The sequence below is a fragment of the Centroberyx affinis genome, unplaced genomic scaffold (assembly GCF_046629955.1).
Source record: "Centroberyx affinis isolate AG114_WGS23_722 - 3 ecotype Tasmania unplaced genomic scaffold, CSIRO-AGI_Caff_v1 ptg004638l_1, whole genome shotgun sequence".
NCBI lineage: Eukaryota > Metazoa > Chordata > Actinopteri > Beryciformes > Berycidae > Centroberyx > Centroberyx affinis.
In genome coordinates this window covers 37296-64746 of record NW_027282239.1, presented here as the reverse complement: position 1 = coordinate 64746, position 27451 = coordinate 37296, and the positions used below count along the sequence as shown (strand labels likewise).

Sequence of the window (27451 nt, the reverse complement as noted above, 5' to 3'; positions counted from 1 at the left end):
GGGTGTTTTTTGTTGGATGGTGCACTATCAATCACAATGCAGGAGACACAAGTTAGGCATGGCAAAGTTGTTAAGGGGGCTGCGATAAGTTTGCGTAACCTTGTCAAATTGGTCACGAGACTTACAGTTGTGTTTTGCCTTTCTCCAGTGCAAAGAAACAGCGGTTGATGGTAAGTCAAAAGAAAATGGAGACGTCTGAATTTGGTCCAACAATTCTCAAACTTAAGCTACAACGTCTGAAACATTCATTTCTTTTTGTCTTTTGGCAGAGTACCGTGTCTGTGGTGGAGTCGACAGGTAGGCGCATCACTTTTTTGTTCAGAGTTGGGATAGGCAAAGGCGCTTTGAGCCATCCAACAGAGACAACAACAGCTTTCTTGTTAATGTTTCCTTCAGCTCACGACTTGAACAGTTCCTGTCTTCCGGCAATGCCTCTGGAGCCCTGTGCAATTTTACCATCACTGAGCACGCCTGTTCCTCGGTAAGCTTTGTTTCGTCTACGTTGAGAGTGTCCGTGAACCATTTGGCTCCTACTCCGGTATCTTGAGTTGATTTGCCTTAGACACACAGAAACCTCACTTTTTTCCCCCCGTATCATTTTGTTTTTCCAAGGCTGCCCGTCTCACACCCAGCAATGTGGTCACAGTGATGAAATGCTCTCTGGGGAGCCAAAGGACATATCCGGTAGAGGTCTGGAAGCTTTTCTTCCAAAGAGCAGCTTCTGTGCTAGACCGGGCTCTTCTGGAACATTCCACCATGGTAAACCCAATCCCATAATCTCAGAGAGCTGTTGTCTTCCTGTGTGAATTTTATGTCATACCAAAATGGTCTCTGCCATTCCAGGCCCCCAACAAGAGTGGCCCATCCCTGTCACATGCCCTTGAGGCACTCGGAGAGGTGAAAATCGCCAACTTCAGCCAGGCACAACTGCAGAATCAGAGCTTTGTCAGCAAGTGGTTCCAGGGGAAACTTCGTCCATTCTTGGCTGCTCCATCCCGCAACTTCCTGGTCTGTCTCAGCTCCAGGAACTTCAGCTGCCAGACCTACCGAATTGTGTAAGTAACGACGTGATACCTTGCGCCACTGTGGAAAAAAGATGGCAGAGGTGCCTGCAGTTGTCAAATAGATTAGATCTCAAGGGTCATCTTTCACATTTCAGCATCCAGGCTCTCAGCAGCCAAATGGCATCCATGGACAGAGAAACACAGCGAGCAGTCTTCACTCACTTCATCTATCCATTCCTCGCAAGGAATGACTCATCAGGTAAAACCAGAGACTCGGGGCTCAACTCCGTAAACTCTTGATACCATGTGGCGGTGATATCCTGCCAACGTCTTTGCTTGTGTCTTCATTTCAGATCCTGGCTGTGTCTCAAACATCAGTGGTAGCAGGGAGTGGCTACAGACAAACTTTGGCAACTTCTCTGGTTTTGCAACCCTGCAGGATTTGCAAACCCTCAATCCAAACTTCTCCAGTGTAAGTGGCTGGTGTGATTGTAGTATTAGTGGCCCTCATTGAAAAGTCCACCTACGGTTTTGTGCTTACTGTCTTTGTTTCCTTTTGTAGGCAGATGCGTTGTCACTGCTTACCCCTACCCAGGTGGCACAGCTGACACTGAGCTCAGGGGCCTTGAATGACACAGACCTGATCGAAGTTGTGTTTGTGCGACTGGAGCAGGGTAACGCTCTGGAAAATGTGGATGAGTTCCTGAGGCAACTGACAGCAAATGGAGAGGTGGGCCACTCCTCCACTTTGGGAAAAAGGAAAATCCTGGGTTTTGAACTGAGCATAGTCAGCCGTGTACTCAGATATCTATGTACATGTCTCTCCATCAATTGTGGGGGACTCGAAGCAGGTTAAATGTTACTTTTCATCCTATTAGCATTTTTAATAGGCTGCTAGGAAAGAGTTGGTCTACTGGAAAGGTATCGATTGTGTCGAGTTCAAATCCTCTCATGTCGTGCTTTTGCAGGTCCCTGATATCCAGCCCGTTGTGAGAGATCTTGTAATGAATCGGACCTTCACCATCATCAGTCCCCATTTCCCGGGCTTTGAAAGACAAGACTGGTTTGCTTGGTTCCGAGTAATACTGATTCCTGTCCTCCCAAGTTTCAATCCAGTGATGCTCAAGAGCGCAACCTCAAACATCAACTGCACAAACTACCATGTCGTGTGAGTTGCATCGCACAGACGGACGACATTGCATGGCTCAGGTGTACAAAATGTGATTGAGGAACCGCTCATGAGTGTGTCTATTCACCATTTGCAGTGTGAGAGGGTTGGCCGAGGCTTCCCCTGCGACACCGTCGCGCAGGCAACGAGGGATCGCGGAAGTTCTGCTGGACTTCCTGAGGAGATCTGCCGACGTCATCAACACACCAGGTATGGCTGACAGAGTAGACTGTGCCACACAGCTGCTTATTTGGGCTTGCCCATTGACTTCAGACCATGGCAAAGTATGCTTAAATTGCTTAAAATGCTTGCTACTTTGTAGACATGCTAATGTCCATTTATATGTCTTAGCTTGCAGGCAGGGAATCCGCAGTGACGAAGAATGGATCGAAACCAACCTGGGGCCGTTTTCCGAACACGCAACCTACTCTGACCTGACATTCTTCAACATCTCTGGGGTAAATCATACGTTATGCTCACAGTCTTCCTTTCAAGCACAGCGCAATGTCCGTAACCTTTTCACGTCTGCTCGTAGGTGTAGATTTACCATTGTGAAAGAGAAAAAATGATTCATACTTTGTTCTTGTCATCAGGTGGCAGTTTTGGACTCCCTCTCACCAAATCAGAAAGCTGAGCTGATCCTGGATCCAGACAGTAGCGCTTTGGACAATGAGACCATTGTGAGGGATGTGTTCAGCAGCTTGACAGAGTCCCCTGATGAAGAGCAGCTCGATCAGTTTTTCGAGACTTTTGCAGGGCTCGCTATGCAGGTGAATGCTTAACTGTGGGATTGCTGGTCATGTTTTCCCATCAACTGGGTTGATATAAAGGCCATGTAAAGCTTCCCCCGGGGCTGAAGGACATTTGGAATAAGCCTCTTAGGGGGCCCAAATTGGGCCGACCTGTAATGATGAATTTCCAATATTCTCCTGGAATGACTTGATCCCTGGGATGTGTTGATTCCTACTGCTGATGCTCCGAAGCACAAAGATGTGCCACCAAGCTTAAACTCATTTCTGCCATGATCACCATAAAGGTAGCATGCCCTTCTGAAGTAAACCACAAATCATTTCGTTTACAGAGAAACATCACCATCATCCAAAATCCAGCCGTAAGAGACACCATCCTGAACCTGACCTTGACAGCTCTTGCTCCTGAATTCGACGACTTTGAGCCAAGAGACTTCCGGCGGTGGTTCCAGGTCAATCTGGTTGTTGTGATGGCCAGCTTCCGTCCTGGCAGTTTGGTTGTGATCCCCAGTAACATCAGCTGTAGATCCTACAATGCCATGTAAGAGTTGATAATTTTGAAGTCCACAGACGCACACGGCGAGGCTGCATAACAGAACTGCCACTCCAGACAGACCGCAATAACATGTGTTGTCTTCCCTCAGATTCACTGGTCTTCAGCAAAGTTTGGAATCCCTGCCACCGCATCTCTCACAGGGTGTGAGATCAAGCATCGAGTCACTAACGGAGACATTCAGACGTACGTGGCAAACTGCACTCTTGACACATTTGTTCTGGAAAGCCAGTATCCACTACTCTAAAAATAGCTCTATTAACGCCATGGTTTCAATTTAATTTTCTCTCAAACAGGCTGCCCAAGGCCAGGATCTTTCTTGGTAAGTTGACTGTTATGGGTGTTTTTTGTTGGATGGCGCACTTATCAATCACAATGCAGGAGACACAAGTTAGGCATGGCAAAGTTGTTAAGGGGGCTGCGATAAGTTTGCGTAACCTTGTCTAATTTGTCACGAGACTTACAGTTGTGTTTTGCCTTTCTCCAGTGCAAAGAAACAGCGGTTGATGGTAAGTCAAAAGAAAATGGAGACGTCTGAAATTGGTCCAACAATTCTCAAACTTAAGCTACAACGTCTGAAACATTCATTTCTTTTTGTCTTTTGGCAGAGTACCGTGTCTGTGGTGGAGTCGACAGGTAGGCGCATCACTTTTTTGTTCAGAGTTGGGATAGGCAAAGGCGCTTTGAGCCATCCAACAGAGACAACAACAGCTTTCTTGTTAATGTTTCCTTCAGCTCACGACTTGAACAGTTCCTGTCTTCCGGCAATGCCTCTGGAGCCCTGTGCAATTTTACCATCACTGAGCACGCCTGTTCCTCGGTAAGCTTTGTTTCGTCTACGTTGAGAGTGTCCGTGAACCATTTGGCTCCTACTCCGGTATCTTGAGTTGATTTGCCTTAGACACACAGAAACCTCACTTTTTTCCCCCCGTATCATTTTGTTTTTCCAAGGCTGCCCGTCTCACACCCAGCAATGTGGTCACAGTGATGAAATGCTCTCTGGGGAGCCAAAGGACATATCCGGTAGAGGTCTGGAAGCTTTTCTTCCAAAGAGCAGCTTCTGTGCTAGACCGGGCTCTTCTGGAACATTCCACCATGGTAAACCCAATCCCATAATCTCAGAGAGCTGTTGTCTTCCTGTGTGAATTTTATGTCATACCAAAATGGTCTCTGCCATTCCAGGCCCCCAACAAGAGTGGCCCATCCCTGTCACATGCCCTTGAGGCACTCGGAGAGGTGAAAATCGCCAACTTCAGCCAGGCACAACTGCAGAATCAGAGCTTTGTCAGCAAGTGGTTCCAGGGGAAACTTCGTCCATTCTTGGCTGCTCCATCCCGCAACTTCCTGGTCTGTCTCAGCTCCAGGAACTTCAGCTGCCAGACCTACCGAATTGTGTAAGTAACGACGTGATACCTTGCGCCACTGTGGAAAAAAGATGGCAGAGGTGCCTGCAGTTGTCAAATAGATTAGATCTCAAGGGTCATCTTTCACATTTCAGCATCCAGGCTCTCAGCAGCCAAATGGCATCCATGGACAGAGAAACACAGCGAGCAGTCTTCACTCACTTCATCTATCCATTCCTCGCAAGGAATGACTCATCAGGTAAAACCAGAGACTCGGGGCTCAACTCCGTAAACTCTTGATACCATGTGGCGGTGATATCCTGCCAACGTCTTTGCTTGTGTCTTCATTTCAGATCCTGGCTGTGTCTCAAACATCAGTGGTAGCAGGGAGTGGCTACAGACAAACTTTGGCAACTTCTCTGGTTTTGCAACCCTGCAGGATTTGCAAACCCTCAATCCAAACTTCTCCAGTGTAAGTGGCTGGTGTGATTGTAGTATTAGTGGCCCTCATTGAAAAGTCCACCTACGGTTTTGTGCTTACTGTCTTTGTTTCCTTTTGTAGGCAGATGCGTTGTCACTGCTTACCCCTACCCAGGTGGCACAGCTGACACTGAGCTCAGGGGCCTTGAATGACACAGACCTGATCGAAGTTGTGTTTGTGCGACTGGAGCAGGGTAACGCTCTGGAAAATGTGGATGAGTTCCTGAGGCAACTGACAGCAAATGGAGAGGTGGGCCACTCCTCCACTTTGGGAAAAAGGAAAATCCTGGGTTTTGAACTGAGCATAGTCAGCCGTGTACTCAGATATCTATGTACATGTCTCTCCATCAATTGTGGGGGACTCGAAGCAGGTTAAATGTTACTTTTCATCCTATTAGCATTTTTAATAGGCTGCTAGGAAAGAGTTGGTCTACTGGAAAGGTATCGATTGTGTCGAGTTCAAATCCTCTCATGTCGTGCTTTTGCAGGTCCCTGATATCCAGCCCGTTGTGAGAGATCTTGTAATGAATCGGACCTTCACCATCATCAGTCCCCATTTCCCGGGCTTTGAAAGACAAGACTGGTTTGCTTGGTTCCGAGTAATACTGATTCCTGTCCTCCCAAGTTTCAATCCAGTGATGCTCAAGAGCGCAACCTCAAACATCAACTGCACAAACTACCATGTCGTGTGAGTTGCATCGCACAGACGGACGACATTGCATGGCTCAGGTGTACAAAATGTGATTGAGGAACCGCTCATGAGTGTGTCTATTCACCATTTGCAGTGTGAGAGGGTTGGCCGAGGCTTCCCCTGCGACACCGTCGCGCAGGCAACGAGGGATCGCGGAAGTTCTGCTGGACTTCCTGAGGAGATCTGCCGACGTCATCAACACACCAGGTATGGCTGACAGAGTAGACTGTGCCACACAGCTGCTTATTTGGGCTTGCCCATTGACTTCAGACCATGGCAAAGTATGCTTAAATTGCTTAAAATGCTTGCTACTTTGTAGACATGCTAATGTCCATTTATATGTCTTAGCTTGCAGGCAGGGAATCCGCAGTGACGAAGAATGGATCGAAACCAACCTGGGGCCGTTTTCCGAACACGCAACCTACTCTGACCTGACATTCTTCAACATCTCTGGGGTAAATCATACGTTATGCTCACAGTCTTCCTTTCAAGCACAGCGCAATGTCCGTAACCTTTTCACGTCTGCTCGTAGGTGTAGATTTACCATTGTGAAAGAGAAAAAATGATTCATACTTTGTTCTTGTCATCAGGTGGCAGTTTTGGACTCCCTCTCACCAAATCAGAAAGCTGAGCTGATCCTGGATCCAGACAGTAGCGCTTTGGACAATGAGACCATTGTGAGGGATGTGTTCAGCAGCTTGACAGAGTCCCCTGATGAAGAGCAGCTCGATCAGTTTTTCGAGACTTTTGCAGGGCTCGCTATGCAGGTGAATGCTTAACTGTGGGATTGCTGGTCATGTTTTCCCATCAACTGGGTTGATATAAAGGCCATGTAAAGCTTCCCCCGGGGCTGAAGGACATTTGGAATAAGCCTCTTAGGGGGCCCAAATTGGGCCGACCTGTAATGATGAATTTCCAATATTCTCCTGGAATGACTTGATCCCTGGGATGTGTTGATTCCTACTGCTGATGCTCCGAAGCACAAAGATGTGCCACCAAGCTTAAACTCATTTCTGCCATGATCACCATAAAGGTAGCATGCCCTTCTGAAGTAAACCACAAATCATTTCGTTTACAGAGAAACATCACCATCATCCAAAATCCAGCCGTAAGAGACACCATCCTGAACCTGACCTTGACAGCTCTTGCTCCTGAATTCGACGACTTTGAGCCAAGAGACTTCCGGCGGTGGTTCCAGGTCAATCTGGTTGTTGTGATGGCCAGCTTCCGTCCTGGCAGTTTGGTTGTGATCCCCAGTAACATCAGCTGTAGATCCTACAATGCCATGTAAGAGTTGATAATTTTGAAGTCCACAGACGCACACGGCGAGGCTGCATAACAGAACTGCCACTCCAGACAGACCGCAATAACATGTGTTGTCTTCCCTCAGATTCACTGGTCTTCAGCAAAGTTTGGAATCCCTGCCACCGCATCTCTCACAGGGTGTGAGATCAAGCATCGAGTCACTAACGGAGACATTCAGACGTACGTGGCAAACTGCACTCTTGACACATTTGTTCTGGAAAGCCAGTATCCACTACTCTAAAAATAGCTCTATTAATGCCATGGTTTCAATTTAATTTTCTCTCAAACAGGCTGCCCAAGGCCAGGATCTTTCTTGGTAAGTTGACTGTTATGGGTGTTTTTTGTTGGATGGTGCACTATCAATCACAATGCAGGAGACACAAGTTAGGCATGGCAAAGTTGTTAAGGGGGCTGCGATAAGTTTGCGTAACCTTGTCAAATTGGTCACGAGACTTACAGTTGTGTTTTGCCTTTCTCCAGTGCAAAGAAACAGCGGTTGATGGTAAGTCAAAAGAAAATGGAGACGTCTGAATTTGGTCCAACAATTCTCAAACTTAAGCTACAACGTCTGAAACATTCATTTCTTTTTGTCTTTTGGCAGAGTACCGTGTCTGTGGTGGAGTCGACAGGTAGGCGCATCACTTTTTTGTTCAGAGTTGGGATAGGCAAAGGCGCTTTGAGCCATCCAACAGAGACAACAACAGCTTTCTTGTTAATGTTTCCTTCAGCTCACGACTTGAACAGTTCCTGTCTTCCGGCAATGCCTCTGGAGCCCTGTGCAATTTTACCATCACTGAGCACGCCTGTTCCTCGGTAAGCTTTGTTTCGTCTACGTTGAGAGTGTCCGTGAACCATTTGGCTCCTACTCCGGTATCTTGAGTTGATTTGCCTTAGACACACAGAAACCTCACTTTTTTCCCCCCGTATCATTTTGTTTTTCCAAGGCTGCCCGTCTCACACCCAGCAATGTGGTCACAGTGATGAAATGCTCTCTGGGGAGCCAAAGGACATATCCGGTAGAGGTCTGGAAGCTTTTCTTCCAAAGAGCAGCTTCTGTGCTAGACCGGGCTCTTCTGGAACATTCCACCATGGTAAACCCAATCCCATAATCTCAGAGAGCTGTTGTCTTCCTGTGTGAATTTTATGTCATACCAAAATGGTCTCTGCCATTCCAGGCCCCCAACAAGAGTGGCCCATCCCTGTCACATGCCCTTGAGGCACTCGGAGAGGTGAAAATCGCCAACTTCAGCCAGGCACAACTGCAGAATCAGAGCTTTGTCAGCAAGTGGTTCCAGGGGAAACTTCGTCCATTCTTGGCTGCTCCATCCCGCAACTTCCTGGTCTGTCTCAGCTCCAGGAACTTCAGCTGCCAGACCTACCGAATTGTGTAAGTAACGACGTGATACCTTGCGCCACTGTGGAAAAAAGATGGCAGAGGTGCCTGCAGTTGTCAAATAGATTAGATCTCAAGGGTCATCTTTCACATTTCAGCATCCAGGCTCTCAGCAGCCAAATGGCATCCATGGACAGAGAAACACAGCGAGCAGTCTTCACTCACTTCATCTATCCATTCCTCGCAAGGAATGACTCATCAGGTAAAACCAGAGACTCGGGGCTCAACTCCGTAAACTCTTGATACCATGTGGCGGTGATATCCTGCCAACGTCTTTGCTTGTGTCTTCATTTCAGATCCTGGCTGTGTCTCAAACATCAGTGGTAGCAGGGAGTGGCTACAGACAAACTTTGGCAACTTCTCTGGTTTTGCAACCCTGCAGGATTTGCAAACCCTCAATCCAAACTTCTCCAGTGTAAGTGGCTGGTGTGATTGTAGTATTAGTGGCCCTCATTGAAAAGTCCACCTACGGTTTTGTGCTTACTGTCTTTGTTTCCTTTTGTAGGCAGATGCGTTGTCACTGCTTACCCCTACCCAGGTGGCACAGCTGACACTGAGCTCAGGGGCCTTGAATGACACAGACCTGATCGAAGTTGTGTTTGTGCGACTGGAGCAGGGTAACGCTCTGGAAAATGTGGATGAGTTCCTGAGGCAACTGACAGCAAATGGAGAGGTGGGCCACTCCTCCACTTTGGGAAAAAGGAAAATCCTGGGTTTTGAACTGAGCATAGTCAGCCGTGTACTCAGATATCTATGTACATGTCTCTCCATCAATTGTGGGGGACTCGAAGCAGGTTAAATGTTACTTTTCATCCTATTAGCATTTTTAATAGGCTGCTAGGAAAGAGTTGGTCTACTGGAAAGGTATCGATTGTGTCGAGTTCAAATCCTCTCATGTCGTGCTTTTGCAGGTCCCTGATATCCAGCCCGTTGTGAGAGATCTTGTAATGAATCGGACCTTCACCATCATCAGTCCCCATTTCCCGGGCTTTGAAAGACAAGACTGGTTTGCTTGGTTCCGAGTAATACTGATTCCTGTCCTCCCAAGTTTCAATCCAGTGATGCTCAAGAGCGCAACCTCAAACATCAACTGCACAAACTACCATGTCGTGTGAGTTGCATCGCACAGACGGACGACATTGCATGGCTCAGGTGTACAAAATGTGATTGAGGAACCGCTCATGAGTGTGTCTATTCACCATTTGCAGTGTGAGAGGGTTGGCCGAGGCTTCCCCTGCGACACCGTCGCGCAGGCAACGAGGGATCGCGGAAGTTCTGCTGGACTTCCTGAGGAGATCTGCCGACGTCATCAACACACCAGGTATGGCTGACAGAGTAGACTGTGCCACACAGCTGCTTATTTGGGCTTGCCCATTGACTTCAGACCATGGCAAAGTATGCTTAAATTGCTTAAAATGCTTGCTACTTTGTAGACATGCTAATGTCCATTTATATGTCTTAGCTTGCAGGCAGGGAATCCGCAGTGACGAAGAATGGATCGAAACCAACCTGGGGCCGTTTTCCGAACACGCAACCTACTCTGACCTGACATTCTTCAACATCTCTGGGGTAAATCATACGTTATGCTCACAGTCTTCCTTTCAAGCACAGCGCAATGTCCGTAACCTTTTCACGTCTGCTCGTAGGTGTAGATTTACCATTGTGAAAGAGAAAAAATGATTCATACTTTGTTCTTGTCATCAGGTGGCAGTTTTGGACTCCCTCTCACCAAATCAGAAAGCTGAGCTGATCCTGGATCCAGACAGTAGCGCTTTGGACAATGAGACCATTGTGAGGGATGTGTTCAGCAGCTTGACAGAGTCCCCTGATGAAGAGCAGCTCGATCAGTTTTTCGAGACTTTTGCAGGGCTCGCTATGCAGGTGAATGCTTAACTGTGGGATTGCTGGTCATGTTTTCCCATCAACTGGGTTGATATAAAGGCCATGTAAAGCTTCCCCCGGGGCTGAAGGACATTTGGAATAAGCCTCTTAGGGGGCCCAAATTGGGCCGACCTGTAATGATGAATTTCCAATATTCTCCTGGAATGACTTGATCCCTGGGATGTGTTGATTCCTACTGCTGATGCTCCGAAGCACAAAGATGTGCCACCAAGCTTAAACTCATTTCTGCCATGATCACCATAAAGGTAGCATGCCCTTCTGAAGTAAACCACAAATCATTTCGTTTACAGAGAAACATCACCATCATCCAAAATCCAGCCGTAAGAGACACCATCCTGAACCTGACCTTGACAGCTCTTGCTCCTGAATTCGACGACTTTGAGCCAAGAGACTTCCGGCGGTGGTTCCAGGTCAATCTGGTTGTTGTGATGGCCAGCTTCCGTCCTGGCAGTTTGGTTGTGATCCCCAGTAACATCAGCTGTAGATCCTACAATGCCATGTAAGAGTTGATAATTTTGAAGTCCACAGACGCACACGGCGAGGCTGCATAACAGAACTGCCACTCCAGACAGACCGCAATAACATGTGTTGTCTTCCCTCAGATTCACTGGTCTTCAGCAAAGTTTGGAATCCCTGCCACCGCATCTCTCACAGGGTGTGAGATCAAGCATCGAGTCACTAACGGAGACATTCAGACGTACGTGGCAAACTGCACTCTTGACACATTTGTTCTGGAAAGCCAGTATCCACTACTCTAAAAATAGCTCTATTAACGCCATGGTTTCAATTTAATTTTCTCTCAAACAGGCTGCCCAAGGCCAGGATCTTTCTTGGTAAGTTGACTGTTATGGGTGTTTTTTGTTGGATGGCGCACTTATCAATCACAATGCAGGAGACACAAGTTAGGCATGGCAAAGTTGTTAAGGGGGCTGCGATAAGTTTGCGTAACCTTGTCTAATTTGTCACGAGACTTACAGTTGTGTTTTGCCTTTCTCCAGTGCAAAGAAACAGCGGTTGATGGTAAGTCAAAAGAAAATGGAGACGTCTGAAATTGGTCCAACAATTCTCAAACTTAAGCTACAACGTCTGAAACATTCATTTCTTTTTGTCTTTTGGCAGAGTACCGTGTCTGTGGTGGAGTCGACAGGTAGGCGCATCACTTTTTTGTTCAGAGTTGGGATAGGCAAAGGCGCTTTGAGCCATCCAACAGAGACAACAACAGCTTTCTTGTTAATGTTTCCTTCAGCTCACGACTTGAACAGTTCCTGTCTTCCGGCAATGCCTCTGGAGCCCTGTGCAATTTTACCATCACTGAGCACGCCTGTTCCTCGGTAAGCTTTGTTTCGTCTACGTTGAGAGTGTCCGTGAACCATTTGGCTCCTACTCCGGTATCTTGAGTTGATTTGCCTTAGACACACAGAAACCTCACTTTTTTCCCCCCGTATCATTTTGTTTTTCCAAGGCTGCCCGTCTCACACCCAGCAATGTGGTCACAGTGATGAAATGCTCTCTGGGGAGCCAAAGGACATATCCGGTAGAGGTCTGGAAGCTTTTCTTCCAAAGAGCAGCTTCTGTGCTAGACCGGGCTCTTCTGGAACATTCCACCATGGTAAACCCAATCCCATAATCTCAGAGAGCTGTTGTCTTCCTGTGTGAATTTTATGTCATACCAAAATGGTCTCTGCCATTCCAGGCCCCCAACAAGAGTGGCCCATCCCTGTCACATGCCCTTGAGGCACTCGGAGAGGTGAAAATCGCCAACTTCAGCCAGGCACAACTGCAGAATCAGAGCTTTGTCAGCAAGTGGTTCCAGGGGAAACTTCGTCCATTCTTGGCTGCTCCATCCCGCAACTTCCTGGTCTGTCTCAGCTCCAGGAACTTCAGCTGCCAGACCTACCGAATTGTGTAAGTAACGACGTGATACCTTGCGCCACTGTGGAAAAAAGATGGCAGAGGTGCCTGCAGTTGTCAAATAGATTAGATCTCAAGGGTCATCTTTCACATTTCAGCATCCAGGCTCTCAGCAGCCAAATGGCATCCATGGACAGAGAAACACAGCGAGCAGTCTTCACTCACTTCATCTATCCATTCCTCGCAAGGAATGACTCATCAGGTAAAACCAGAGACTCGGGGCTCAACTCCGTAAACTCTTGATACCATGTGGCGGTGATATCCTGCCAACGTCTTTGCTTGTGTCTTCATTTCAGATCCTGGCTGTGTCTCAAACATCAGTGGTAGCAGGGAGTGGCTACAGACAAACTTTGGCAACTTCTCTGGTTTTGCAACCCTGCAGGATTTGCAAACCCTCAATCCAAACTTCTCCAGTGTAAGTGGCTGGTGTGATTGTAGTATTAGTGGCCCTCATTGAAAAGTCCACCTACGGTTTTGTGCTTACTGTCTTTGTTTCCTTTTGTAGGCAGATGCGTTGTCACTGCTTACCCCTACCCAGGTGGCACAGCTGACACTGAGCTCAGGGGCCTTGAATGACACAGACCTGATCGAAGTTGTGTTTGTGCGACTGGAGCAGGGTAACGCTCTGGAAAATGTGGATGAGTTCCTGAGGCAACTGACAGCAAATGGAGAGGTGGGCCACTCCTCCACTTTGGGAAAAAGGAAAATCCTGGGTTTTGAACTGAGCATAGTCAGCCGTGTACTCAGATATCTATGTACATGTCTCTCCATCAATTGTGGGGGACTCGAAGCAGGTTAAATGTTACTTTTCATCCTATTAGCATTTTTAATAGGCTGCTAGGAAAGAGTTGGTCTACTGGAAAGGTATCGATTGTGTCGAGTTCAAATCCTCTCATGTCGTGCTTTTGCAGGTCCCTGATATCCAGCCCGTTGTGAGAGATCTTGTAATGAATCGGACCTTCACCATCATCAGTCCCCATTTCCCGGGCTTTGAAAGACAAGACTGGTTTGCTTGGTTCCGAGTAATACTGATTCCTGTCCTCCCAAGTTTCAATCCAGTGATGCTCAAGAGCGCAACCTCAAACATCAACTGCACAAACTACCATGTCGTGTGAGTTGCATCGCACAGACGGACGACATTGCATGGCTCAGGTGTACAAAATGTGATTGAGGAACCGCTCATGAGTGTGTCTATTCACCATTTGCAGTGTGAGAGGGTTGGCCGAGGCTTCCCCTGCGACACCGTCGCGCAGGCAACGAGGGATCGCGGAAGTTCTGCTGGACTTCCTGAGGAGATCTGCCGACGTCATCAACACACCAGGTATGGCTGACAGAGTAGACTGTGCCACACAGCTGCTTATTTGGGCTTGCCCATTGACTTCAGACCATGGCAAAGTATGCTTAAATTGCTTAAAATGCTTGCTACTTTGTAGACATGCTAATGTCCATTTATATGTCTTAGCTTGCAGGCAGGGAATCCGCAGTGACGAAGAATGGATCGAAACCAACCTGGGGCCGTTTTCCGAACACGCAACCTACTCTGACCTGACATTCTTCAACATCTCTGGGGTAAATCATACGTTATGCTCACAGTCTTCCTTTCAAGCACAGCGCAATGTCCGTAACCTTTTCACGTCTGCTCGTAGGTGTAGATTTACCATTGTGAAAGAGAAAAAATGATTCATACTTTGTTCTTGTCATCAGGTGGCAGTTTTGGACTCCCTCTCACCAAATCAGAAAGCTGAGCTGATCCTGGATCCAGACAGTAGCGCTTTGGACAATGAGACCATTGTGAGGGATGTGTTCAGCAGCTTGACAGAGTCCCCTGATGAAGAGCAGCTCGATCAGTTTTTCGAGACTTTTGCAGGGCTCGCTATGCAGGTGAATGCTTAACTGTGGGATTGCTGGTCATGTTTTCCCATCAACTGGGTTGATATAAAGGCCATGTAAAGCTTCCCCCGGGGCTGAAGGACATTTGGAATAAGCCTCTTAGGGGGCCCAAATTGGGCCGACCTGTAATGATGAATTTCCAATATTCTCCTGGAATGACTTGATCCCTGGGATGTGTTGATTCCTACTGCTGATGCTCCGAAGCACAAAGATGTGCCACCAAGCTTAAACTCATTTCTGCCATGATCACCATAAAGGTAGCATGCCCTTCTGAAGTAAACCACAAATCATTTCGTTTACAGAGAAACATCACCATCATCCAAAATCCAGCCGTAAGAGACACCATCCTGAACCTGACCTTGACAGCTCTTGCTCCTGAATTCGACGACTTTGAGCCAAGAGACTTCCGGCGGTGGTTCCAGGTCAATCTGGTTGTTGTGATGGCCAGCTTCCGTCCTGGCAGTTTGGTTGTGATCCCCAGTAACATCAGCTGTAGATCCTACAATGCCATGTAAGAGTTGATAATTTTGAAGTCCACAGACGCACACGGCGAGGCTGCATAACAGAACTGCCACTCCAGACAGACCGCAATAACATGTGTTGTCTTCCCTCAGATTCACTGGTCTTCAGCAAAGTTTGGAATCCCTGCCACCGCATCTCTCACAGGGTGTGAGATCAAGCATCGAGTCACTAACGGAGACATTCAGACGTACGTGGCAAACTGCACTCTTGACACATTTGTTCTGGAAAGCCAGTATCCACTACTCTAAAAATAGCTCTATTAATGCCATGGTTTCAATTTAATTTTCTCTCAAACAGGCTGCCCAAGGCCAGGATCTTTCTTGGTAAGTTGACTGTTATGGGTGTTTTTTGTTGGATGGTGCACTATCAATCACAATGCAGGAGACACAAGTTAGGCATGGCAAAGTTGTTAAGGGGGCTGCGATAAGTTTGCGTAACCTTGTCAAATTGGTCACGAGACTTACAGTTGTGTTTTGCCTTTCTCCAGTGCAAAGAAACAGCGGTTGATGGTAAGTCAAAAGAAAATGGAGACGTCTGAATTTGGTCCAACAATTCTCAAACTTAAGCTACAACGTCTGAAACATTCATTTCTTTTTGTCTTTTGGCAGAGTACCGTGTCTGTGGTGGAGTCGACAGGTAGGCGCATCACTTTTTTGTTCAGAGTTGGGATAGGCAAAGGCGCTTTGAGCCATCCAACAGAGACAACAACAGCTTTCTTGTTAATGTTTCCTTCAGCTCACGACTTGAACAGTTCCTGTCTTCCGGCAATGCCTCTGGAGCCCTGTGCAATTTTACCATCACTGAGCACGCCTGTTCCTCGGTAAGCTTTGTTTCGTCTACGTTGAGAGTGTCCGTGAACCATTTGGCTCCTACTCCGGTATCTTGAGTTGATTTGCCTTAGACACACAGAAACCTCACTTTTTTCCCCCCGTATCATTTTGTTTTTCCAAGGCTGCCCGTCTCACACCCAGCAATGTGGTCACAGTGATGAAATGCTCTCTGGGGAGCCAAAGGACATATCCGGTAGAGGTCTGGAAGCTTTTCTTCCAAAGAGCAGCTTCTGTGCTAGACCGGGCTCTTCTGGAACATTCCACCATGGTAAACCCAATCCCATAATCTCAGAGAGCTGTTGTCTTCCTGTGTGAATTTTATGTCATACCAAAATGGTCTCTGCCATTCCAGGCCCCCAACAAGAGTGGCCCATCCCTGTCACATGCCCTTGAGGCACTCGGAGAGGTGAAAATCGCCAACTTCAGCCAGGCACAACTGCAGAATCAGAGCTTTGTCAGCAAGTGGTTCCAGGGGAAACTTCGTCCATTCTTGGCTGCTCCATCCCGCAACTTCCTGGTCTGTCTCAGCTCCAGGAACTTCAGCTGCCAGACCTACCGAATTGTGTAAGTAACGACGTGATACCTTGCGCCACTGTGGAAAAAAGATGGCAGAGGTGCCTGCAGTTGTCAAATAGATTAGATCTCAAGGGTCATCTTTCACATTTCAGCATCCAGGCTCTCAGCAGCCAAATGGCATCCATGGACAGAGAAACACAGCGAGCAGTCTTCACTCACTTCATCTATCCATTCCTCGCAAGGAATGACTCATCAGGTAAAACCAGAGACTCGGGGCTCAACTCCGTAAACTCTTGATACCATGTGGCGGTGATATCCTGCCAACGTCTTTGCTTGTGTCTTCATTTCAGATCCTGGCTGTGTCTCAAACATCAGTGGTAGCAGGGAGTGGCTACAGACAAACTTTGGCAACTTCTCTGGTTTTGCAACCCTGCAGGATTTGCAAACCCTCAATCCAAACTTCTCCAGTGTAAGTGGCTGGTGTGATTGTAGTATTAGTGGCCCTCATTGAAAGGTCCACCTACGGTTTTGTGCTTACTGTCTTTGTTTCCTTTTGTAGGCAGATGCGTTGTCACTGCTTACCCCTACCCAGGTGGCACAGCTGACACTGAGCTCAGGGGCCTTGAATGACACAGACCTGATCGAAGTTGTGTTTGTGCGACTGGAGCAGGGTAACGCTCTGGAAAATGTGGATGAGTTCCTGAGGCAACTGACAGCAAATGGAGAGGTGGGCCACTCCTCCACTTTGGGAAAAAGGAAAATCCTGGGTTTTGAACTGAGCATAGTCAGCCGTGTACTCAGATATCTATGTACATGTCTCTCCATCAATTGTGGGGGACTCGAAGCAGGTTAAATGTTACTTTTCATCCTATTAGCATTTTTAATAGGCTGCTAGGAAAGAGTTGGTCTACTGGAAAGGTATCGATTGTGTCGAGTTCAAATCCTCTCATGTCGTGCTTTTGCAGGTCCCTGATATCCAGCCCGTTGTGAGAGATCTTGTAATGAATCGGACCTTCACCATCATCAGTCCCCATTTCCCGGGCTTTGAAAGACAAGACTGGTTTGCTTGGTTCCGAGTAATACTGATTCCTGTCCTCCCAAGTTTCAATCCAGTGATGCTCAAGAGCGCAACCTCAAACATCAACTGCACAAACTACCATGTCGTGTGAGTTGCATCGCACAGACGGACGACATTGCATGGCTCAGGTGTACAAAATGTGATTGAGGAACCGCTCATGAGTGTGTCTATTCACCATTTGCAGTGTGAGAGGGTTGGCCGAGGCTTCCCCTGCGACACCGTCGCGCAGGCAACGAGGGATCGCGGAAGTTCTGCTGGACTTCCTGAGGAGATCTGCCGACGTCATCAACACACCAGGTATGGCTGACAGAGTAGACTGTGCCACACAGCTGCTTATTTGGGCTTGCCCATTGACTTCAGACCATGGCAAAGTATGCTTAAATTGCTTAAAATGCTTGCTACTTTGTAGACATGCTAATGTCCATTTATATGTCTTAGCTTGCAGGCAGGGAATCCGCAGTGACGAAGAATGGATCGAAACCAACCTGGGGCCGTTTTCCGAACACGCAACCTACTCTGACCTGACATTCTTCAACATCTCTGGGGTAAATCATACGTTATGCTCACAGTCTTCCTTTCAAGCACAGCGCAATGTCCGTAACCTTTTCACGTCTGCTCGTAGGTGTAGATTTACCATTGTGAAAGAGAAAAAATGATTCATACTTTGTTCTTGTCATCAGGTGGCAGTTTTGGACTCCCTCTCACCAAATCAGAAAGCTGAGCTGATCCTGGATCCAGACAGTAGCGCTTTGGACAATGAGACCATTGTGAGGGATGTGTTCAGCAGCTTGACAGAGTCCCCTGATGAAGAGCAGCTCGATCAGTTTTTCGAGACTTTTGCAGGGCTCGCTATGCAGGTGAATGCTTAACTGTGGGATTGCTGGTCATGTTTTCCCATCAACTGGGTTGATATAAAGGCCATGTAAAGCTTCCCCCGGGGCTGAAGGACATTTGGAATAAGCCTCTTAGGGGGCCCAAATTGGGCCGACCTGTAATGATGAATTTCCAATATTCTCCTGGAATGACTTGATCCCTGGGATGTGTTGATTCCTACTGCTGATGCTCCGAAGCACAAAGATGTGCCACCAAGCTTAAACTCATTTCTGCCATGATCACCATAAAGGTAGCATGCCCTTCTGAAGTAAACCACAAATCATTTCGTTTACAGAGAAACATCACCATCATCCAAAATCCAGCCGTAAGAGACACCATCCTGAACCTGACCTTGACAGCTCTTGCTCCTGAATTCGACGACTTTGAGCCAAGAGACTTCCGGCGGTGGTTCCAGGTCAATCTGGTTGTTGTGATGGCCAGCTTCCGTCCTGGCAGTTTGGTTGTGATCCCCAGTAACATCAGCTGTAGATCCTACAATGCCGTGTAAGAGATGATAATTTTGAAGTCCACAGACGCACACGGCGAGGCTGCATAACAGAACTGCCACTCCAGACAGACCGCAATAACATGTGTTGTCTTCCCTCAGATTCACTGGTCTTCAGCAAAGTTTGGAATCCCTGCCACCGCATCTCTCACAGGGTGTGAGATCAAGCATCGAGTCACTAACGGAGACATTCAGACGTACGTGGCAAACTGCACTCTTGACACATTTGTTCTGGAAAGCCAGTATCCACTACTCTAAAAATAGCTCTATTAACGCCATGGTTTCAATTTAATTTTCTCTCAAACAGGCTGCCCAAGGCCAGGATCTTTCTTGGTAAGTTGACTGTTATGGGTGTTTTTTGTTGGATGGCGCACTTATCAATCACAATGCAGGAGACACAAGTTAGGCATGGCAAAGTTGTTAAGGGGGCTGCGATAAGTTTGCGTAACCTTGTCTAATTTGTCACGAGACTTACAGTTGTGTTTTGCCTTTCTCCAGTGCAAAGAAACAGCGGTTGATGGTAAGTCAAAAGAAAATGGAGACGTCTGAAATTGGTCCAACAATTCTCAAACTTAAGCTACAACGTCTGAAACATTCATTTCTTTTTGTCTTTTGGCAGAGTACCGTGTCTGTGGTGGAGTCGACAGGTAGGCGCATCACTTTTTTGTTCAGAGTTGGGATAGGCAAAGGCGCTTTGAGCCATCCAACAGAGACAACAACAGCTTTCTTGTTAATGTTTCCTTCAGCTCACGACTTGAACAGTTCCTGTCTTCCGGCAATGCCTCTGGAGCCCTGTGCAATTTTACCATCACTGAGCACGCCTGTTCCTCGGTAAGCTTTGTTTCGTCTACGTTGAGAGTGTCCGTGAACCATTTGGCTCCTACTCCGGTATCTTGAGTTGATTTGCCTTAGACACACAGAAACCTCACTTTTTTCCCCCCGTATCATTTTGTTTTTCCAAGGCTGCCCGTCTCACACCCAGCAATGTGGTCACAGTGATGAAATGCTCTCTGGGGAGCCAAAGGACATATCCGGTAGAGGTCTGGAAGCTTTTCTTCCAAAGAGCAGCTTCTGTGCTAGACCGGGCTCTTCTGGAACATTCCACCATGGTAAACCCAATCCCATAATCTCAGAGAGCTGTTGTCTTCCTGTGTGAATTTTATGTCATACCAAAATGGTCTCTGCCATTCCAGGCCCCCAACAAGAGTGGCCCATCCCTGTCACATGCCCTTGAGGCACTCGGAGAGGTGAAAATCGCCAACTTCAGCCAGGCACAACTGCAGAATCAGAGCTTTGTCAGCAAGTGGTTCCAGGGGAAACTTCGTCCATTCTTGGCTGCTCCATCCCGCAACTTCCTGGTCTGTCTCAGCTCCAGGAACTTCAGCTGCCAGACCTACCGAATTGTGTAAGTAACGACGTGATACCTTGCGCCACTGTGGAAAAAAGATGGCAGAGGTGCCTGCAGTTGTCAAATAGATTAGATCTCAAGGGTCATCTTTCACATTTCAGCATCCAGGCTCTCAGCAGCCAAATGGCATCCATGGACAGAGAAACACAGCGAGCAGTCTTCACTCACTTCATCTATCCATTCCTCGCAAGGAATGACTCATCAGGTAAAACCAGAGACTCGGGGCTCAACTCCGTAAACTCTTGATACCATGTGGCGGTGATATCCTGCCAACGTCTTTGCTTGTGTCTTCATTTCAGATCCTGGCTGTGTCTCAAACATCAGTGGTAGCAGGGAGTGGCTACAGACAAACTTTGGCAACTTCTCTGGTTTTGCAACCCTGCAGGATTTGCAAACCCTCAATCCAAACTTCTCCAGTGTAAGTGGCTGGTGTGATTGTAGTATTAGTGGCCCTCATTGAAAGGTCCACCTACGGTTTTGTGCTTACTGTCTTTGTTTCCTTTTGTAGGCAGATGCGTTGTCACTGCTTACCCCTACCCAGGTGGCACAGCTGACACTGAGCTCAGGGGCCTTGAATGACACAGACCTGATCGAAGTTGTGTTTGTGCGACTGGAGCAGGGTAACGCTCTGGAAAATGTGGATGAGTTCCTGAGGCAACTGACAGCAAATGGAGAGGTGGGCCACTCCTCCACTTTGGGAAAAAGGAAAATCCTGGGTTTTGAACTGAGCATAGTCAGCCGTGTACTCAGATATCTATGTACATGTCTCTCCATCAATTGTGGGGGACTCGAAGCAGGTTAAATGTTACTTTTCATCCTATTAGCATTTTTAATAGGCTGCTAGGAAAGAGTTGGTCTACTGGAAAGGTATCGATTGTGTCGAGTTCAAATCCTCTCATGTCGTGCTTTTGCAGGTCCCTGATATCCAGCCCGTTGTGAGAGATCTTGTAATGAATCGGACCTTCACCATCATCAGTCCCCATTTCCCGGGCTTTGAAAGACAAGACTGGTTTGCTTGGTTCCGAGTAATACTGATTCCTGTCCTCCCAAGTTTCAATCCAGTGATGCTCAAGAGCGCAACCTCAAACATCAACTGCACAAACTACCATGTCGTGTGAGTTGCATCGCACAGACGGACGACATTGCATGGCTCAGGTGTACAAAATGTGATTGAGGAACCGCTCATGAGTGTGTCTATTCACCATTTGCAGTGTGAGAGGGTTGGCCGAGGCTTCCCCTGCGACACCGTTGCGCAGGCAACGAGGGATCGCGGAAGTTCTGCTGGACTTCCTGAGGAGATCTGCCGACGTCATCAACACACCAGGTATGGCTGACAGAGTAGACTGTGCCACACAGCTGCTTATTTGGGCTTGCCCATTGACTTCAGACCATGGCAAAGTATGCTTAAATTGCTTAAAATGCTTGCTACTTTGTAGACATGCTAATGTCCATTTATATGTCTTAGCTTGCAGGCAGGGAATCCGCAGTGACGAAGAATGGATCGAAACCAACCTGGGGCCGTTTTCCGAACACGCAACCTACTCTGACCTGACATTCTTCAACATCTCTGGGGTAAATCATACGTTATGCTCACAGTCTTCCTTTCAAGCACAGCGCAATGTCCGTAACCTTTTCACGTCTGCTCGTAGGTGTAGATTTACCATTGTGAAAGAGAAAAAATGATTCATACTTTGTTCTTGTCATCAGGTGGCAGTTTTGGACTCCCTCTCACCAAATCAGAAAGCTGAGCTGATCCTGGATCCAGACAGTAGCGCTTTGGACAATGAGACCATTGTGAGGGATGTGTTCAGCAGCTTGACAGAGTCCCCTGATGAAGAGCAGCTCGATCAGTTTTTCGAGACTTTTGCAGGGCTCGCTATGCAGGTGAATGCTTAACTGTGGGATTGCTGGTCATGTTTTCCCATCAACTGGGTTGATATAAAGGCCATGTAAAGCTTCCCCCGGGGCTGAAGGACATTTGGAATAAGCCTCTTAGGGGGCCCAAATTGGGCCGACCTGTAATGATGAATTTCCAATATTCTCCTGGAATGACTTGATCCCTGGGATGTGTTGATTCCTACTGCTGATGCTCCGAAGCACAAAGATGTGCCACCAAGCTTAAACTCATTTCTGCCATGATCACCATAAAGGTAGCATGCCCTTCTGAAGTAAACCACAAATCATTTCGTTTACAGAGAAACATCACCATCATCCAAAATCCAGCCGTAAGAGACACCATCCTGAACCTGACCTTGACAGCTCTTGCTCCTGAATTCGACGACTTTGAGCCAAGAGACTTCCGGCGGTGGTTCCAGGTCAATCTGGTTGTTGTGATGGCCAGCTTCCGTCCTGGCAGTTTGGTTGTGATCCCCAGTAACATCAGCTGTAGATCCTACAATGCCATGTAAGAGATGATAATTTTGAAGTCCACAGACGCACACGGCGAGGCTGCATAACAGAACTGCCACTCCAGACAGACCGCAATAACATGTGTTGTCTTCCCTCAGATTCACTGGTCTTCAGCAAAGTTTGGAATCCCTGCCACCGCATCTCTCACAGGGTGTGAGATCAAGCATCGAGTCACTAACGGAGACATTCAGACGTACGTGGCAAACTGCACTCTTGACACATTTGTTCTGGAAAGCCAGTATCCACTACTCTAAAAATAGCTCTATTAACGCCATGGTTTCAATTTAATTTTCTCTCAAACAGGCTGCCCAAGGCCAGGATCTTTCTTGGTAAGTTGACTGTTATGGGTGTTTTTTGTTGGATGGCGCACTTATCAATCACAATGCAGGAGACACAAGTTAGGCATGGCAAAGTTGTTAAGGGGGCTGCGATAAGTTTGCGTAACCTTGTCTAATTTGTCACGAGACTTACAGTTGTGTTTTGCCTTTCTCCAGTGCAAAGAAACAGCGGTTGATGGTAAGTCAAAAGAAAATGGAGACGTCTGAAATTGGTCCAACAATTCTCAAACTTAAGCTACAACGTCTGAAACATTCATTTCTTTTTGTCTTTTGGCAGAGTACCGTGTCTGTGGTGGAGTCGACAGGTAGGTGCATCACTTTTTTGTTCAGAGTTGGGATAGGCAAAGGCGCTTTGAGCCATCCAACAGAGACAACAACAGCTTTCTTGTTAATGTTTCCTTCAGCTCACGACTTGAACAGTTCCTGTCTTCCGGCAATGCCTCTGGAGCCCTGTGCAATTTTACCATCACTGAGCACGCCTGTTCCTCGGTAAGCTTTGTTTCGTCTACGTTGAGAGTGTCCGTGAACCATTTGGCTCCTACTCCGGTATCTTGAGTTGATTTGCCTTAGACACACAGAAACCTCACTTTTTTCCCCCCGTATCATTTTGTTTTTCCAAGGCTGCCCGTCTCACACCCAGCAATGTGGTCACAGTGATGAAATGCTCTCTGGGGAGCCAAAGGACATATCCGGTAGAGGTCTGGAAGCTTTTCTTCCAAAGAGCAGCTTCTGTGCTAGACCGGGCTCTTCTGGAACATTCCACCATGGTAAACCCAATCCCATAATCTCAGAGAGCTGTTGTCTTCCTGTGTGAATTTTATGTCATACCAAAATGGTCTCTGCCATTCCAGGCCCCCAACAAGAGTGGCCCATCCCTGTCACATGCCCTTGAGGCACTCGGAGAGGTGAAAATCGCCAACTTCAGCCAGGCACAACTGCAGAATCAGAGCTTTGTCAGCAAGTGGTTCCAGGGGAAACTTCGTCCATTCTTGGCTGCTCCATCCCGCAACTTCCTGGTCTGTCTCAGCTCCAGGAACTTCAGCTGCCAGACCTACCGAATTGTGTAAGTAACGACGTGATACCTTGCGCCACTGTGGAAAAAAGATGGCAGAGGTGCCTGCAGTTGTCAAATAGATTAGATCTCAAGGGTCATCTTTCACATTTCAGCATCCAGGCTCTCAGCAGCCAAATGGCATCCATGGACAGAGAAACACAGCGAGCAGTCTTCACTCACTTCATCTATCCATTCCTCGCAAGGAATGACTCATCAGGTAAAACCAGAGACTCGGGGCTCAACTCCGTAAACTCTTGATACCATGTGGCGGTGATATCCTGCCAACGTCTTTGCTTGTGTCTTCATTTCAGATCCTGGCTGTGTCTCAAACATCAGTGGTAGCAGGGAGTGGCTACAGACAAACTTTGGCAACTTCTCTGGTTTTGCAACCCTGCAGGATTTGCAAACCCTCAATCCAAACTTCTCCAGTGTAAGTGGCTGGTGTGATTGTAGTATTAGTGGCCCTCATTGAAAGGTCCACCTACGGTTTTGTGCTTACTGTCTTTGTTTCCTTTTGTAGGCAGATGCGTTGTCACTGCTTACCCCTACCCAGGTGGCACAGCTGACACTGAGCTCAGGGGCCTTGAATGACACAGACCTGATCGAAGTTGTGTTTGTGCGACTGGAGCAGGGTAACGCTCTGGAAAATGTGGATGAGTTCCTGAGGCAACTGACAGCAAATGGAGAGGTGGGCCACTCCTCCACTTTGGGAAAAAGGAAAATCCTGGGTTTTGAACTGAGCATAGTCAGCCGTGTACTCAGATATCTATGTACATGTCTCTCCATCAATTGTGGGGGACTCGAAGCAGGTTAAATGTTACTTTTCATCCTATTAGCATTTTTAATAGGCTGCTAGGAAAGAGTTGGTCTACTGGAAAGGTATCGATTGTGTCGAGTTCAAATCCTCTCATGTCGTGCTTTTGCAGGTCCCTGATATCCAGCCCGTTGTGAGAGATCTTGTAATGAATCGGACCTTCACCATCATCAGTCCCCATTTCCCGGGCTTTGAAAGACAAGACTGGTTTGCTTGGTTCCGAGTAATACTGATTCCTGTCCTCCCAAGTTTCAATCCAGTGATGCTCAAGAGCGCAACCTCAAACATCAACTGCACAAACTACCATGTCGTGTGAGTTGCATCGCACAGACGGACGACATTGCATGGCTCAGGTGTACAAAATGTGATTGAGGAACCGCTCATGAGTGTGTCTATTCACCATTTGCAGTGTGAGAGGGTTGGCCGAGGCTTCCCCTGCGACACCGTTGCGCAGGCAACGAGGGATCGCGGAAGTTCTGCTGGACTTCCTGAGGAGATCTGCCGACGTCATCAACACACCAGGTATGGCTGACAGAGTAGACTGTGCCACACAGCTGCTTATTTGGGCTTGCCCATTGACTTCAGACCATGGCAAAGTATGCTTAAATTGCTTAAAATGCTTGCTACTTTGTAGACATGCTAATGTCCATTTATATGTCTTAGCTTGCAGGCAGGGAATCCGCAGTGACGAAGAATGGATCGAAACCAACCTGGGGCCGTTTTCCGAACACGCAACCTACTCTGACCTGACATTCTTCAACATCTCTGGGGTAAATCATACGTTATGCTCACAGTCTTCCTTTCAAGCACAGCGCAATGTCCGTAACCTTTTCACGTCTGCTCGTAGGTGTAGATTTACCATTGTGAAAGAGAAAAAATGATTCATACTTTGTTCTTGTCATCAGGTGGCAGTTTTGGACTCCCTCTCACCAAATCAGAAAGCTGAGCTGATCCTGGATCCAGACAGTAGCGCTTTGGACAATGAGACCATTGTGAGGGATGTGTTCAGCAGCTTGACAGAGTCCCCTGATGAAGAGCAGCTCGATCAGTTTTTCGAGACTTTTGCAGGGCTCGCTATGCAGGTGAATGCTTAACTGTGGGATTGCTGGTCATGTTTTCCCATCAACTGGGTTGATATAAAGGCCATGTAAAGCTTCCCCCGGGGCTGAAGGACATTTGGAATAAGCCTCTTAGGGGGCCCAAATTGGGCCGACCTGTAATGATGAATTTCCAATATTCTCCTGGAATGACTTGATCCCTGGGATGTGTTGATTCCTACTGCTGATGCTCCGAAGCACAAAGATGTGCCACCAAGCTTAAACTCATTTCTGCCATGATCACCATAAAGGTAGCATGCCCTTCTGAAGTAAACCACAAATCATTTCGTTTACAGAGAAACATCACCATCATCCAAAATCCAGCCGTAAGAGACACCATCCTGAACCTGACCTTGACAGCTCTTGCTCCTGAATTCGACGACTTTGAGCCAAGAGACTTCCGGCGGTGGTTCCAGGTCAATCTGGTTGTTGTGATGGCCAGCTTCCGTCCTGGCAGTTTGGTTGTGATCCCCAGTAACATCAGCTGTAGATCCTACAATGCCATGTAAGAGATGATAATTTTGAAGTCCACAGACGCACACGGCGAGGCTGCATAACAGAACTGCCACTCCAGACAGACCGCAATAACATGTGTTGTCTTCCCTCAGATTCACTGGTCTTCAGCAAAGTTTGGAATCCCTGCCACCGCATCTCTCACAGGGTGTGAGATCAAGCATCGAGTCACTAACGGAGACATTCAGACGTACGTGGCAAACTGCACTCTTGACACATTTGTTCTGGAAAGCCAGTATCCACTACTCTAAAAATAGCTCTATTAACGCCATGGTTTCAATTTAATTTTCTCTCAAACAGGCTGCCCAAGGCCAGGATCTTTCTTGGTAAGTTGACTGTTATGGGTGTTTTTTGTTGGATGGCGCACTTATCAATCACAATGCAGGAGACACAAGTTAGGCATGGCAAAGTTGTTAAGGGGGCTGCGATAGGTTTGCGTAACCTTGTCTAATTTGTCACGAGACTTACAGTTGTGTTTTGCCTTTCTCCAGTGCAAAGAAACAGCGGTTGATGGTAAGTCAAAAGAAAATGGAGACGTCTGAAATTGGTCCAACAATTCTCAAACTTAAGCTACAACGTCTGAAACATTCATTTCTTTTTGTCTTTTGGCAGAGTACCGTGTCTGTGGTGGAGTCGACAGGTAGGCGCATCACTTTTTTGTTCAGAGTTGGGATAGGCAAAGGCGCTTTGAGCCATCCAACAGAGACAACAACAGCTTTCTTGTTAATGTTTCCTTCAGCTCACGACTTGAACAGTTCCTGTCTTCCGGCAATGCCTCTGGAGCCCTGTGCAATTTTACCATCACTGAGCACGCCTGTTCCTCGGTAAGCTTTGTTTCGTCTACGTTGAGAGTGTCCGTGAACCATTTGGCTCCTACTCCGGTATCTTGAGTTGATTTGCCTTAGACACACAGAAACCTCACTTTTTTCCCCCCGTATCATTTTGTTTTTCCAAGGCTGCCCGTCTCACACCCAGCAATGTGGTCACAGTGATGAAATGCTCTCTGGGGAGCCAAAGGACATATCCGGTAGAGGTCTGGAAGCTTTTCTTCCAAAGAGCAGCTTCTTTGCTAGACCGGGCTCTTCTGGAACATTCCACCATGGTA

At 47.4% G+C, this 27451-nt stretch overlaps 1 protein-coding gene across 1 annotated transcript in view; it reads left to right on the top strand.

The window, feature by feature from the left end:
• Nucleotides 1-27451, top strand: part of LOC139665621 (uncharacterized) — a 57402-nt gene that overhangs the window by 3776 nt on the left and 26175 nt on the right. The window contains exons 16-109 of the mRNA XM_071544702.1: nt 270-297; nt 397-481; nt 613-759; nt 844-1055; nt 1160-1263; nt 1358-1476; nt 1567-1734; nt 1973-2172; nt 2270-2382; nt 2524-2630; nt 2766-2942; nt 3254-3462; nt 3566-3660; nt 4083-4110; nt 4210-4294; nt 4426-4572; nt 4657-4868; nt 4973-5076; nt 5171-5289; nt 5380-5547; nt 5786-5985; nt 6083-6195; nt 6337-6443; nt 6579-6755; nt 7067-7275; nt 7379-7473; nt 7895-7922; nt 8022-8106; nt 8238-8384; nt 8469-8680; nt 8785-8888; nt 8983-9101; nt 9192-9359; nt 9598-9797; nt 9895-10007; nt 10149-10255; nt 10391-10567; nt 10879-11087; nt 11191-11285; nt 11708-11735; nt 11835-11919; nt 12051-12197; nt 12282-12493; nt 12598-12701; nt 12796-12914; nt 13005-13172; nt 13411-13610; nt 13708-13820; nt 13962-14068; nt 14204-14380; nt 14692-14900; nt 15004-15098; nt 15520-15547; nt 15647-15731; nt 15863-16009; nt 16094-16305; nt 16410-16513; nt 16608-16726; nt 16817-16984; nt 17223-17422; nt 17520-17632; nt 17774-17880; nt 18016-18192; nt 18504-18712; nt 18816-18910; nt 19333-19360; nt 19460-19544; nt 19676-19822; nt 19907-20118; nt 20223-20326; nt 20421-20539; nt 20630-20797; nt 21036-21235; nt 21333-21445; nt 21587-21693; nt 21829-22005; nt 22317-22525; nt 22629-22723; nt 23146-23173; nt 23273-23357; nt 23489-23635; nt 23720-23931; nt 24036-24139; nt 24234-24352; nt 24443-24610; nt 24849-25048; nt 25146-25258; nt 25400-25506; nt 25642-25818; nt 26130-26338; nt 26442-26536; nt 26959-26986; nt 27086-27170; nt 27302-27448. Of these exons, the coding sequence (XP_071400803.1) occupies nt 270-297; nt 397-481; nt 613-759; nt 844-1055; nt 1160-1263; nt 1358-1476; nt 1567-1734; nt 1973-2172; nt 2270-2382; nt 2524-2630; nt 2766-2942; nt 3254-3462; nt 3566-3660; nt 4083-4110; nt 4210-4294; nt 4426-4572; nt 4657-4868; nt 4973-5076; nt 5171-5289; nt 5380-5547; nt 5786-5985; nt 6083-6195; nt 6337-6443; nt 6579-6755; nt 7067-7275; nt 7379-7473; nt 7895-7922; nt 8022-8106; nt 8238-8384; nt 8469-8680; nt 8785-8888; nt 8983-9101; nt 9192-9359; nt 9598-9797; nt 9895-10007; nt 10149-10255; nt 10391-10567; nt 10879-11087; nt 11191-11285; nt 11708-11735; nt 11835-11919; nt 12051-12197; nt 12282-12493; nt 12598-12701; nt 12796-12914; nt 13005-13172; nt 13411-13610; nt 13708-13820; nt 13962-14068; nt 14204-14380; nt 14692-14900; nt 15004-15098; nt 15520-15547; nt 15647-15731; nt 15863-16009; nt 16094-16305; nt 16410-16513; nt 16608-16726; nt 16817-16984; nt 17223-17422; nt 17520-17632; nt 17774-17880; nt 18016-18192; nt 18504-18712; nt 18816-18910; nt 19333-19360; nt 19460-19544; nt 19676-19822; nt 19907-20118; nt 20223-20326; nt 20421-20539; nt 20630-20797; nt 21036-21235; nt 21333-21445; nt 21587-21693; nt 21829-22005; nt 22317-22525; nt 22629-22723; nt 23146-23173; nt 23273-23357; nt 23489-23635; nt 23720-23931; nt 24036-24139; nt 24234-24352; nt 24443-24610; nt 24849-25048; nt 25146-25258; nt 25400-25506; nt 25642-25818; nt 26130-26338; nt 26442-26536; nt 26959-26986; nt 27086-27170; nt 27302-27448 (12608 nt within the window). The remainder of the gene's footprint in view (nt 1-269; nt 298-396; nt 482-612; nt 760-843; nt 1056-1159; nt 1264-1357; nt 1477-1566; nt 1735-1972; nt 2173-2269; nt 2383-2523; nt 2631-2765; nt 2943-3253; nt 3463-3565; nt 3661-4082; nt 4111-4209; nt 4295-4425; nt 4573-4656; nt 4869-4972; nt 5077-5170; nt 5290-5379; nt 5548-5785; nt 5986-6082; nt 6196-6336; nt 6444-6578; nt 6756-7066; nt 7276-7378; nt 7474-7894; nt 7923-8021; nt 8107-8237; nt 8385-8468; nt 8681-8784; nt 8889-8982; nt 9102-9191; nt 9360-9597; nt 9798-9894; nt 10008-10148; nt 10256-10390; nt 10568-10878; nt 11088-11190; nt 11286-11707; nt 11736-11834; nt 11920-12050; nt 12198-12281; nt 12494-12597; nt 12702-12795; nt 12915-13004; nt 13173-13410; nt 13611-13707; nt 13821-13961; nt 14069-14203; nt 14381-14691; nt 14901-15003; nt 15099-15519; nt 15548-15646; nt 15732-15862; nt 16010-16093; nt 16306-16409; nt 16514-16607; nt 16727-16816; nt 16985-17222; nt 17423-17519; nt 17633-17773; nt 17881-18015; nt 18193-18503; nt 18713-18815; nt 18911-19332; nt 19361-19459; nt 19545-19675; nt 19823-19906; nt 20119-20222; nt 20327-20420; nt 20540-20629; nt 20798-21035; nt 21236-21332; nt 21446-21586; nt 21694-21828; nt 22006-22316; nt 22526-22628; nt 22724-23145; nt 23174-23272; nt 23358-23488; nt 23636-23719; nt 23932-24035; nt 24140-24233; nt 24353-24442; nt 24611-24848; nt 25049-25145; nt 25259-25399; nt 25507-25641; nt 25819-26129; nt 26339-26441; nt 26537-26958; nt 26987-27085; nt 27171-27301; nt 27449-27451) is intronic.